Source organism: Bidens hawaiensis, unplaced genomic scaffold (genome assembly GCF_021521415.1).
Source record: "Bidens hawaiensis isolate Kalapana, Puna unplaced genomic scaffold, B.hawaiensis_p1.1 tig00043725_1, whole genome shotgun sequence".
In the NCBI taxonomy this organism is placed as follows: Eukaryota; Viridiplantae; Streptophyta; class Magnoliopsida; order Asterales; family Asteraceae; genus Bidens; species Bidens hawaiensis.
In genome coordinates this window covers 55285-68602 of record NW_027505861.1, presented here as the reverse complement: position 1 = coordinate 68602, position 13318 = coordinate 55285, and the positions used below count along the sequence as shown (strand labels likewise).

Sequence of the window (13318 nt, the reverse complement as noted above, 5' to 3'; positions counted from 1 at the left end):
GGTGGTTCCGACCAAATAACGCGCACCCCTACACATTAAAAATTAAAAATAAATAAAAAGAAAAATAAAATTTGGTATCTTAATGTAACCTTTGCTTCTTTCCATTTGTGCCTAAATTACTAGCACTAGGCCAAGCTGCCACCATCCCCCCATGAACATTACTAGCGAAATTAACCCCGCCAAAACGTAAAAGATCGCCACTACCACCGCCACCATCCATGCCAAACATCATATGAGAAGAACTCCCACAAGCCATTTTGGCATACGGTTGCGATTGCTTCAACGCCATCATCGGTGATCTCAACTTATTATGATCCCCGACATCTACTTTTTGGGTTGTAGTGACGTGATCCACTGCAGTCGTCATTGATGGGATGTGAAACGTCTTTAATGATGGCGGATTCCGCCATGTGGGAAGTGGGCCTGATAGTAGCAATGTCTGCAGAAGCGGGCCCGCTTCCACTACTGCTTCCAGCAAATTACCCTTTTGTGGCAAAGCCTTGCCTTTAATCATACCCTCCATCACTAAAGTAGCTTGATCCACCTTTTGCACATTCACCAAACCATTTTGATCATTAATATTCAAAAACTCGGGAGACGAAATAGGATTGAAAGGTGATTCAACAGGAGACGAGCTACGATTATGAGGCTCGGAAACACTATTTGATTCGGTAGTACTTGAATTTGTCTTCACAGGCGTCATTAACGGGACTTGATTATTACGGATCAAATGGTCATTTGACGGCATAATCTTGTTTAGTAGCTTTTGAAGTTGGTCTTTTGCTTCGTCTCTTTCTTGACAAACAATCTTTAGTGACTGTAATAACTGTTTCGTCAATTCCATTTTTTTTTTCATTTCTTCGTGGCTTTTGGCTTTTACGGCTTCTAATTCAAGTGTTGTGTAAACAAGCTTTTGTTTAAGTTCATCAACATTCTGCAATATCAAAAACTCAAATTAGTTAGATCAATTATTATTAAAAAACAATTAAGTTTGATGGTTAAATGAAATTGATGTTTATGATTAAAGTATGAATTGTTATTTAATACTATGAAACGGGTAAGAGAAATCAACGTTAACAAAGACATAAAATGTCACAAAGACTGTTTGTTGATAACACACAAGAACAGGAAAATTGATAGGAAATTAGAAAAGAAGTTCCAAAGGAAAATAGTGGGGGAAAAAAAGCAAAAAACTTGCCAATTACAGTAATTTAAGTTTTGAAAATATTGATTTTAATAAACTAAATTATAATTCCTTAACCAATTATTATCCATATTGTTTTCTAATTTGTCTTCAAAAACAATCTTTATCCAACGTGATTGTTATTGACAAAGAAAATGAGAGTTAGTAGTGTCAATGATCATATTACAAGTACGGATTATTATAATAAAAGAACAATTTAAACAGTTTCAAATGGGATAGAAATAGCATACAAATATGTGGAAAAATATCACAATGTTATATTCAACTTGACTAGAAATGCCATTTGATTGACATATTAGCACAACTCCATCCAAGATTAATCTTGATAAATCCATTTTTATTATGGATCATAAAAAACTAATAAAAATTCTCAAGAAATGCTAGTAATTGACAAATTAGCAAAATCCCAGCAAATAAATAATGGAATTTGAGCTAAAATATCTTGTGAAAAATATAGAAACATATAAGAATTCAAGAATGCATGAACCCACCTCTTGATAACTCCATAAAGATGCAAATTCCTCCATTCTTTATCTTTATTCTGTGTTGATATTTTGTGAGGGAGTTCAGACAGAGAAAGGTGTGAACTCTTTTATAGGACGAAGCTCAAGATATAAGATATTCTATTTTTTTTTATTTCAAAATATGAAATAAAATAAAGTTTCGGTGGATTTTTCTTTTCTTTTTTAATTTTTAATAGTGGGTTCCATTTTTTAGGGAAATTGTCTCTTGCTAAAAATAATCACTCTTATGGTTGTTAAGGAAAATAAATACGTTTTAATTTTCACATTTTAATAATGGTAAGTTGCCTTTAATAACCATGCAAAGCAAAAAAGAGGACTTTTTTTTTTTCGTTTTAATTTAGTAAATACGTGTATATGTGTTTACACGTTATTTTTTCATATTCATGCTTCATGTTTGTTTCCACAAAATATTTATATCACATAACGTACGTTACTACGTTAGACTATATTATCAACTTTTACTTGGCATATACTATTATAATAAAAGACTACTCACTTGTGCCACTTGTCACTTCCTTGCTCATTCTCATCTTTTTTAAAATTTTTTTAAAAACATAAATTTGAATATGATCAACTCATTTACCATGCTTCCTAAGAATTCGAATTCTTTGTTTATTTGGAAAGCTACAATCACTATTTACTAGTTGTTTAAAACTTTTCATTATATATCTTTATTTTATATAATTAAAATACTATTAGTTTGTTTTCTCATTAGTTATATTTTTGTTTATATTTTGCTTTATGTGTAAAGATTAACATTTTTATTAAAATCACTTTATTTAAAATTTTTAAAATTAAGAGAATTTTAGGTAAACATTAAAACCATTATTAGTTTTAGCTGAAACTTTGGAAACTTACAGTTCTGGTTTTCTTACTAAAATTCTAATCATACGAATAATTATTAGTTTTAAACGTTAAAATCAAGTATTAAATTATGTTTTTTTCCTTATTAATACATATATAAGTGTGGAAACAATCGTGGTTTACTGGTGTTTAAATTTCAACAACTTTCAAACGAAATTATCTAATCACAAGGGATATGTATCAAGTTATAAATATTTATTATTTAACACTTTTAACTAATATAAATGTGAGTGATTTGATTTTTCAATTTTCCATAAATATAAATCAATAGATTATTTTAGGTAGATTTTTTTAATGAATAAATCAAGGGTCTAATATGATCAAGCTATAATTACGACTTTTTTATTTAATCTGATCAACTCATTTACCATGATTGTTTCCTATAAATTAGAATTATTTCATTATTTTGAAAACTACAATCATGATTTTTAAATTGTTTTAAACAATTATAGAGATAGTGATATATCAACTTAATTAAATATTGCAACTTCTTCTTAAATAATCACTAATCACACGGGATTAGTATTCAAAGTTTAAAGCATTCTTTATCTAATATTTTAAGTACTATATATAAGACACACCATGTGGTACTTTGCTAACTCATACAGTAATCAACGTTTTCACAACTATGGCAAACATGTTAGTAAGTCTTTTTCATATTCCTGCCAATTGCATTCCTTATGTAATACTTTCAACTATTTCATATACTCCTTGATTATATGACTTTTAACTGTAATAAATAAAAAAACTTGAAATATTTCAATACAGATCAGTTGGTGACAACAAATTTATCATGCTCAATCATCTTCCAAGTCAATTAGTATTATACTTTGTATTAAAATTCTGTTAGTATAATATTATTAAAAGTATCCAATTCAATAAAAAAATAACCAACATATATATATTTACTTGAAAGAACCTGTGTTCTCACATGGACAGCTATACGCCGCCTTGTCAAGAGTTACAAGCAGACATGTGCTAAAGATTTTGACTTTTGATAAACAAGGTAATCTGACCATTACAGCCAAAAATGTAGTGTACAAGGAAATTTTCTTATTTATAAATATTTGCGTAATGTTTCTTTTGTAATTCCTGTAATTTTAATGTAAGTTGTAACTGTATTATTAACAATATATGATAATATCGTTGTTGATTGTATATTTCTTAATGTTTAAATTTTAAAATGAGAAAATTATGATTTACCTCACTATGCTTTATGGACGGGAGCACTTTACGGGTCCAGTTCGATTATACGCGTTGTGTGCCACACTCACTGCCACTAAAGCACAGGGAGACAAATCATAATTTTCTCTTTCAAAAGTTTCATCAATTACCTGTGTAATACACATGTCTCAAACTAGTATCTTTATACAGTTCGTGTAATACACAGATTATTAGCCTGGTAGAATATATAACCTAGTAGAATCAGTGAAAGAGAGAAACAGAAATGATTATGAAGAGGTATGTACCCGCCTCAACACCGAGCAAGGCGGGTCAACCCACAAGATAAAGACATTATGAAGGCACAAAGCCAAAACCTATGCGCATGGCGCATACAAAACATGCTCAGGCATCATATGCCCAGGCACACATATGCTCGCGCATCACATGTGCGCGCGGCGCATCAGCGCGCGGCGCATATCACATGCTCGTGCATATCACATCTGCGCATATAACATCTGCGCGTGAGAATAAAGAGAAGACCTCGCGCATCCTCAGGATTGGCGCATATCACACATGCACATAATCGACCTCGTCCTTATCCAAATCAGGATTAGGGCAACCTTGATTGTGCACGTCAGACAACCTTCTAGAAGGTATCTTTTTAAGGAGTAAGAATATGCTGATGTTGACAGCTGCCAAATGAAAGGTCGACAACTCAGCATGACACATGTGCTACCACGTGATTACAACCAACGAGAAAGCGCCAGGTGTCCCAGAGGACACGTGGCGCAATGCGATTGGAGGAGGCCAACGAGGCTGAGCCCAATCAGTGGAAACCCTAGCACTATAAATACAGCATCAACTCCACTTTGATGGACATTCATACTCAATCATTGACAGTTACAAGCAGTGATATCACATTCAATCATATTGAATTACATTCACTCACAGTCAGTTACATACAAACACACAGTCACACAATCATACAGTATTCAGCTATTAAGCAATACTCTCCAGATTCCCTTACTCTCACATTATTATCTTCTCCTACACATACTTATTCTCACGCCGGAGGGTTACCCCAAAGAGGACCCCTCTGTCCCTTTCTGAGGGGTAAGTTAACGGCGTTGTTCATTTTGTAGGTGGAAGAACACAGATCCAGAAGAACCATCGGTGAAATAGTACAATCAAAACCCGAGGAAAGTAGATCTGCTACCAGTGAGGAGATCCACGTTTCTTCATTGGCGCCATCCACTGTTACAAACGGCAATCAGATCTCATCAGATCTACATAAAAAAAATCAATCACCATGGTTTCTGGCGTTCGTAACGCTGATCAAGCTCTGGAGGATATTGAACGTGAGGGTGTCAATGAGGGACAGCAGTTTCTGAGGGTGCCGCGTGATTCTACGCGCGCCACCAGTAACCGTCCCTTCATCACAACCCCTCACGGCCAGACTGAAACTCCTCCAGACGATCTCACGTTACAAAATCTTGCCGGCGCGAAACTGAAAGGAACAATGGGTCCAGAAGAAGAAACAAATGATCCGAATGAATGGCTCATAAACGAGCAGCGGCGTCTAATGGAAAAGTACAATGAAATGGTCAAACAGAAAAAGCTAGCCGACCAAACACAAAGGCAAGCGTTTGATAAGCAGACTACAAAAAGGCCGCGCGCGCCGGAAGACGGACATTCTGTTCACACTGCACACACTGAGTTCAGTGATGAAGAAGTGCATAGCATGAGGAAGACGCGAGATACTCATGCAGGAGGCTCACAACTCCGCGCGCCTGTGAACATGGCGCCTGGAGCCAGAGCAGATCTGGATCTGCACATGCCGTACAGCCCGCCAGTGAGGGGGCAAGTGGACGTAACCACGCCGTACAGGCCGGCCATCTTAGTGAAGCACTCAAAATTTACTGAGCGCATCGCTAAGGCCCCCATCCAGCACAAGACCAAGATGCCAAGTGGTCTGGGCAAATATGATGGCACAACAGATCCAGATGACTTTTTGCAAGGTTTCTATAACACGGGAAACCTAGAGAGCTGGACGATGCCAACATGGTGTCACATGTTCGCCCGCTGCCTTACGGGCGCGGCGCGTGTCTGGTTCGAGAGCTTGCCGACTGGCCAAATTGATGGGTTCGAGGAACTATTGGAAAAGTTCCAAGCCCACTTCGTACAGCAGCGCAGACACACGCGCGATCCTGATGACATCATGCACTGCGTGCGCAGGAATGATGAAACAATTGAGGACTACATCACTCGTTTCAATCAGGAGTCTCTGGCAATCGGGGGTATAACTGAGCAACTCCTGCGCGTGGCTTTTATACAAGGCGCGCGCAGTGATCAACTCCGCCGAGCTCTCGTAAGCAGAGATGGCATGCCCACCACTTGGGCAAAACTAATGGAAGCATCGCGAGTCTTCGCGAGAAATGAAAAACAGATTGCCCAAGATAGGGCAAGAGAAAGAGCGCAGCAGGCTGAATCACCGCGCAGCAAAGAGAAGAAGGCCAAACAGAACTCTGTATGGTCCAGGTTGCAACCAACAAGTTTTTCTCTCACAGAAAAGCAAACGCAACCAAACTCACCCCAGCCCCAAAAAGATGTTCGTAATCGCGGGGAGGGTGACAAGAGGGAGGGCGGCAGAGATCCTAGCAGACCTCTGCCAAGAATATGGACTCCCCTCACTAAAACACCTTCACAGGTGTTAAGTACTGAGAATGTCCAATTCAAGCCCCCCAAGCAACTACATTACAAGGGACCGCAAAACAGTGGCAAATATTGTGAATTTCACAGGTCCCCGGGCCACAACACCGACGCATGCCATCATTTAAAGGATGCGATCAAGAAGGATGTAAAAGCAGGCAGGCTGGCTCACTTGGTGAAAAACCCAAGAATAGAAGATGAGCAACCGGAAGGAGCCTCTGCCAGCAAGAAATACAAAAGAATCTGTGTGGCAGAGGGGGGACGACAAGGGCAGACGTCAAAAAAGAGAAGCGCGCAAATCCACGGAGATTGGCGCGAGCAGCAAGTTATCTTCCCAAGAATCAGGGGAGGCCCTTCAATCAGCAGCCCTCTCGTCATCACCACACACATTGCTCATTACGAAGTGTCAAAGGTCCTGGTGGACACTGGAAGCGAGTCTGACATTATGTATGAGCAATGTTTCAGAAAGTTAGACCCGGCAGACCAAGCGCGGCTCGAGATGGTGAACGCACCAATCTGTGGTGTTTCAAATGAAATCATCCATCCCCTAGGTCAAATTCAGTTTGAACTAACTATGGGGGATGATGAGCACAAGCGAGCCGAAGTTGTCAACTTCTTGGTCTTGCCCACCACGTCATGCCACAATATGATCCTGGGTAGGGGAACGATTACCCAATTTAATGCTGTACCGTCGCCAGCGCACGGCGCATTGGGGTTCCCTATACCAACAGGCGTAACATTTGTTTACCGCGATCATTTGTGCGCAGTGACAAGTACGCCGCGGGAAGGGAGAATGAAACTTCCAATGGCGGACAATGCGCCAGAGAAGTGGATTTTAAACCCAAAATTCCCAGAGCAAACGGTCACAATTGGCGCTACCATTTCAGAAGAAACGAGATTGAGAATGAAAAGGTTGCTCACAAAATACACGTCGGTCTTCGCGTGGCAACACTCCGATATGACTGGGGTCCCGCGAGACTTGGCGCAACATTCTCTTAACACGTTCAAGTCGGTGGAGCCAATTGCTCAGAAAAAGAGAATCATGGGGGATGAAAAGGCGAAGGCCATGAATGAGCAAGTTGAGGACCTGTTGCGCGCAAACATCATCCGCCCGATCCGATACCAGACGTGGGTAGCCAATCCTGTGATGGTAAAGAAAAGCAACGGGTCATGGAGGATGTGTATTGACTTCAAGGACCTCAACAAAGCATGTCCGAAAGACTGTTACCCCCTCCCAAACATCGACGCAAAGGTGGACTCTGTGGCGCCATTCAAGCTCAAATGTTTCCTGGATGCCTACAAAGGCTATCACCAGATTCAAATGGCACCACAAGACGAAGACAAGACTGCCTTCAGAACCGACAAGGGTGTTTTTTGTTACACAAAAATGCCCTTTGGTTTAAAGAATGCGGGCGCCACTTATCAGAGACTTATGGATTCGGTTTTCAGTGAACAAATCGGAAGAAATCTAGAAGTCTACGTTGATGATTTGGTGATCAAGAGCAGGGAGGAGAGACAAATGCTCAAAGACATCGAGGAAACTCTTCAGCGCTTAACGGAAGTCAACATGAAGCTCAACCCGAACAAATGTACTTTCGGCGCGGAAGAGGGGAAATTTCTTGGTGTAATGGTCACTAAGGATGGTTTCAAGGTGAACCCTGAAAAGGTGGAAGCCATCCTTGACATGCCTTCACCATCCACCATGAAAGAGGTTCAGAAGCTGAATGGTAGATTGGTGTCAATCAACAGGTTCCTAGCGAACCACGCCAGCAAATCTACTCCATTCGTTAACACCTTGAGGAACTGCTTGAAGAAGAGCCAATTCAAGTGGACGCCTGAGGCCGAGCAAGCTTTCAGTGAGATAAAAGAATGTCTCATAAAGCTGCCCGCCCTCACAGCTCCACTTCCTGGCGAAACCCTTACATTGTACTTGTCAGCTGGAGACCGCGCCATCGGCGCAGTATTATTGGTGGATCGCAAGGGGATCCAAACGCCAATATACTATGTGAGTCGGGTGCTGACAGACCCTGAGACGCGCTATTCCATCATGGAAAAGTTAGTTTTGTCACTAACACACGCGTCGCGAAAGCTTCATAGATACTTCAATGGTCATCCTATTGAAGTTCTGACAGGTTACAACATCCAGCAAGTCTTGCGACGCCCCGCGCTCTCCGGAAGGCTGACAAAGTGGGCGCTGGAATTAGGTGAACACACGATCACCTATAAGCCCCGTCCAGCAATAAAGGGTCAAGTTTTAGCGGATTTCATCACGGAAATCCCAGAGGGAAAGATTGAAGAAGCTCAGCGCGAGGTAGACCCTCCGCGAGCAAATGATGAAGAAGATGTTTGGAGGCTATTCACTGATGGAGCCTCCAACAGCGAAGGGTCCGGCGCAGGCCTCAAACTGGTGGACCCTGATAATCATGAATATACTTATGCTATTAGGTTGGACTTCAAGAGTACCAACAATGAGGCTGAGTATGAAGCCCTGCTGGCTGGTCTGCGCATTGCGCGCAAGTTTGGAGTTAAAAGGCTAGAGGCCCATGTTGATTCTTACTTGGTAGCTGCACAGGTCAATGGCCTTTATGATGCCAAGGAGAACACCATGCCTCTATATCTAGAGCAGGCAAAAAAGCTCGTTGAGCAGTTTGACTTCTTCAAAATCATACACATCTCGCGCAGCGAAAACAAGGCCGCTGACGCGTTGAGTAAGATGGCATCAACTAATTTTGATCACTTTGGCAAAGATGTCAGGGTGGAAGTGATGAGCAACCCGTCAGTGCAAACGCAATCTGTCCTTGTAATTCATACAACCCCTTCATCCTGGATAACTCCAATAATGGAATTCCTGAAGGAGGGGAAGTTACCGGACGATCGCGCACAGGCGAGAAAGATAAGACACAAGGCGCAGAACTATGAACTACTTGATGGTACATTATATCGACGCTCTTATCTTGGACCACTCATGAAATGCCTGGATGCTGAAGAAGCAAGCTATGTGATTAGGGAGATTCACGAAGGAATCTGCGGAATACACGCTGGCCCGCGCATGGTGGTTGCCAAGGCAATGAGCTCAGGCTACTATTGGCCAGACATGTACTTGGATGCGCTAAAAGAAATCCAAAAATGCAAGGCATGTCAGAGCTACGCGCCAAACACCATGCGGCCAAAGAACAACTTGATTCCAGTGACCTCCGCATGGCCTTTCCACAAATGGGCCATTGATATTGTGGGGCCCCTGCCGCAAGCGCAAGGGCGAGTGAAATTTTTGGTAGTGGCGGTAGACTATTTCACAAAATGGGTTGAGGCCAAGCCACTAGCAAAAATCACAGCTGAGGCGATGAAGCAATTTATCTGGAGCCACATCATTTGCCGTTTTGGACTTCCTATGGAAATTGTGAGCGACAATGGCAAACAATTCACTGACAGGAAGATATCCAGCTGGCTCAAAGAATTGCACATCAACCAAATCTTCACTTCGGTCTACCACCCTCAGGGGAATGGCCAAGTGGAGCGCGCGAATCAAAGTTTATTAAATAGGCTGAAGAAAAGGTTGGAGGGAGAATCCCATTATTTGGTCGAAGAGTTACCTAATGTCATGTGGGCGCACAGGACATTAAGCAAAACTAGCAATGGCGAATCCCCGTTCAGCCTAACCTATGGGACAGAGGCTATGATCCCAGCAGAAATTGGATGCCCATCCCATAGGGTACTCATGATGAGCAAGACTGATAACGAGCGCGAAAGAAGATTGGACCTCAACTTGCTTGAAGGGCGCAGAGAAGCGGCTATCATCAATGAAGCCAAATACAAGAAAAAGCTGGAAAAATATTATAATCAGCGCGTTAAAGAATGCCACTTCAAGAAAAATGATTTTGTCCTTCGAAACAATGAAGCTAGCCGCGCAATACCCCCAGGAAAAATGTCCCCCAATTGGGAAGGACCTTATCAAATCTCAGAAGAATTGGGGAAAGGCGCGTACACTTTAAAAGATTTGAATGGAAAAAAGATACCGCGCGCGTGGAACGCAGCACAGCTTAGAAAATGCTTCATGTAAAAATTCAAATATGTAATCAAGGATTTTAAGCCATCATGAATGATGATTCGCGCTATCTTTCAATATTTGTTCTATTACCTTTGCATATATGTTTCACACTTCCTTTATTAATTTGGAGCAATATGACAACACTATATTGACTTCAAAACAAAATAAAACGAAGTAAAACATACATGCGCGAGCCTTAGCTCAAACGCGTTAACGAGTCTTAACTCTAAAACGTCAGGGCCTTAGCCCAAACCTACGAGCCTTAGCTCAAACACGTTAACGAGTCTTAACTCTAAAAACGTCAGGGCCTTAGCCCAAAACAAAGAGCCTTAGCTCAAAACACTCACAAACATCCATCTTACATCCCGCGCAGCCTGATCATAAAAATCCCTAAACACAACTAAGGCAAAGTACATGCCAAATCATAGTTGTTAAGGTCTCAGGTCGAGGTCGCGCGCGGAATCATAGTGGATATCTGAGTAACACATGCTGACATGTAATGGCTAAAACTCATAATTCCATATAAAAAACGCGCGACAACGACGCGCAAAAAAGGAATAGTGAAAAGTCATCGCGCGTGTCAGCATAAACAAGATACTGCGAAACCACTTACAAAATAGGACTACGGTTAAGTAAATAATTTCCTTACAACCTTGTTCTTAATTTAGCGTGCAAGCATATCTTATATCTATACAAGCAAACATGAAGAGATGAATGGAAATGCGCAAGATGTGAAAAAGGGAAAACAAATTTCATTCCATAGCATTGAAATTTACAAGTGTGATGAGTTACAAATTACAAGTATAACAAAAAACAAAAAAAAATTAGAAAGATGAAGGGCTTCTCAAGTCTCCACGTCGACGTCAGCCACTTCATCACCCTCATCATCTCCCGCAGCATCTGGCGCGGCCCGCTCCTCATCTCCGAACTGACCATAGTTAAGTTCTTCCTCCTCAATGGAGTCTTCTATCACGACGGTGTCAGGAGCAGATTCTTTCGCCGCGCCAGAGCCGCTGGCAGGGGCAACATCCCCGGCGCCACCATCATCGCCACCAGCCCCCTCGCATTCATCGAGCAACTTCTTTAGCGCGCCGAGGTCGGGCTGGTCAGCAAGCGCAGCTATCTGCAAATCATTAGAAAAGTATTGAGTACAAAAAACTTGGAAAATTAATCAAGAAAAATTCATTAAGGTCAAGGTACCTGCACAAGGATGGGGATGGGAGTATTCATATACTTCTCCCCCACCGCGGCCATGTCCGCGCAGGCCGCGTCGCTCTTGTAAGGGTACTCGGATGAGTTCTTCTTCAACATCCCATATTCATACCCATCCGTAAACCCTTCAGCTCGACCCACCAAGCGCGCGGCAGCATTGCAGTCCATCACAAGGGCCTGAAACTCGCCAGAATATTTCATCGCCAAAGCGCAACGAGTCATGCCCTGTGACACCAGCCATTGGCGATCCTGCGCGAGGCCAGCAACAGACGTCTCGAGGGCAGGAACCTGGGAGTTTAATAACTCAACAGTTTCCTTGGTCTTTTTTAGCTCCTCTCTATCAGACGCTGCTGCCGCCAAAATTTTTTCTTTCTCCGCCTGCGCAGCATCAAGTGCTTCCCGGCTAGACGCTGCCGTCGCCAAGGCCTCATCTCTATCGGCCTGCGCGGCCGCCAAATACTTCTTCAGGCGCGCAACCTCGCTCTCCAGTGATGATTTCTCAGTGATACTCTGGACGATAGCTTGGTCACGCGCCTCCGCCTCCAGTTCCAAGTCACGCACTCTCCGCGCGTACTTGGCAACTTCGGCCTCCGCCACCTGCTGCTTCTCCCGCGCAGCTTGGAGCTCATGCCCGCGCTTAATAAAGGCGGTGTTGGCACTTGCTCGGTTTTCGCTGAGCTCCGCCTGGAGTTTCTCAGCTCGTGCGCGAGCATCAGAAAGGTTCCAGGCAGCCACCTTAGCCTCTTGCTGGGCTTCCACAAGAGCATCGCGTACTTTAATATAATCACGATGAAGCTCTTGGGAGGCAGCAAAGAAAGCTGACCCAGCGAAAATGTGATCGTTGAGCAAGTCAGCGCGGGTGCGCCCCTCCTGATACCTCCTTTCAGTAGGAGGCACGGCATGAGCCCAGAAGTCCTCGCATACACCCATGGATTGGAAGGAACTGTGTTCGTTAATATTCCATCTCGGGCGGTAAACGTGGTCACCTTCCTGCAAAACACAAGAAATGTTCTAAGTCATAAAAACATACTTATATGGAAGTACGCGCAGCGGAGCAACAAATTAAAAACATACCTGCGGGGATGAAGCAGAAAAGTCAGCGCCAGCCCCACCAGAAGTATGCGCTGCGAAGTCTTGTGGCATCGCAGGGCTGGCACGGACTCCGAAGGAGTCTTCAGCTTGAGCTCCCTCATCCTCCTCATCTTCTTCAATCGGCCTCTTCTCCTGCGACCTGGAGGGCTCCAAACCAGCCTCGCGGAGAGGGCTGCGCGTAGGAGGAGGCGAGGGAGGTCTCGACGCCGCCAGTTCGGCGCGCAATACGGCTTCTTGCTCCTTTGTAATCCCAATAAGGGGAGACTCAGCACTAGCAGGAGCAGGAGCAGAACCAGCGGCGCCGGCAACGGCGCCAGGAGTGTCACCAGCAGCTGATACGCCAGCTACAACTCCTATGAACAAATCAACAACAAAAAATGGTTTATGATTTGATCAAAACAAAAAATTCGGAAGACAATGGCGCAAAACATACCTTCGCGCAATTCGGTTCGCGCGGCGAACATCGCCATAAAGTTCATTCTACCCTTTTCTGAGGGTAGAACA

General features: G+C 42.8%; 1 protein-coding gene across 1 annotated transcript; it reads right to left on the bottom strand.

Moving 5' to 3' along the window:
- Positions 1–79: 79 nt before the first annotated feature.
- On the bottom strand, positions 80–1751 carry LOC143615667 (uncharacterized). The gene is made up of 2 exons (XM_077088737.1): positions 1696–1751; positions 80–934 (listed from the first exon to the last, which is right to left on the bottom strand). Exons 1-2 carry the CDS (start codon positions 1729–1731, stop codon positions 80–82), a joined length of 891 nt encoding a protein of 296 aa, XP_076944852.1. The 5' UTR covers positions 1732–1751.
- Positions 1752–13318: the final 11567 nt, after the last annotated feature.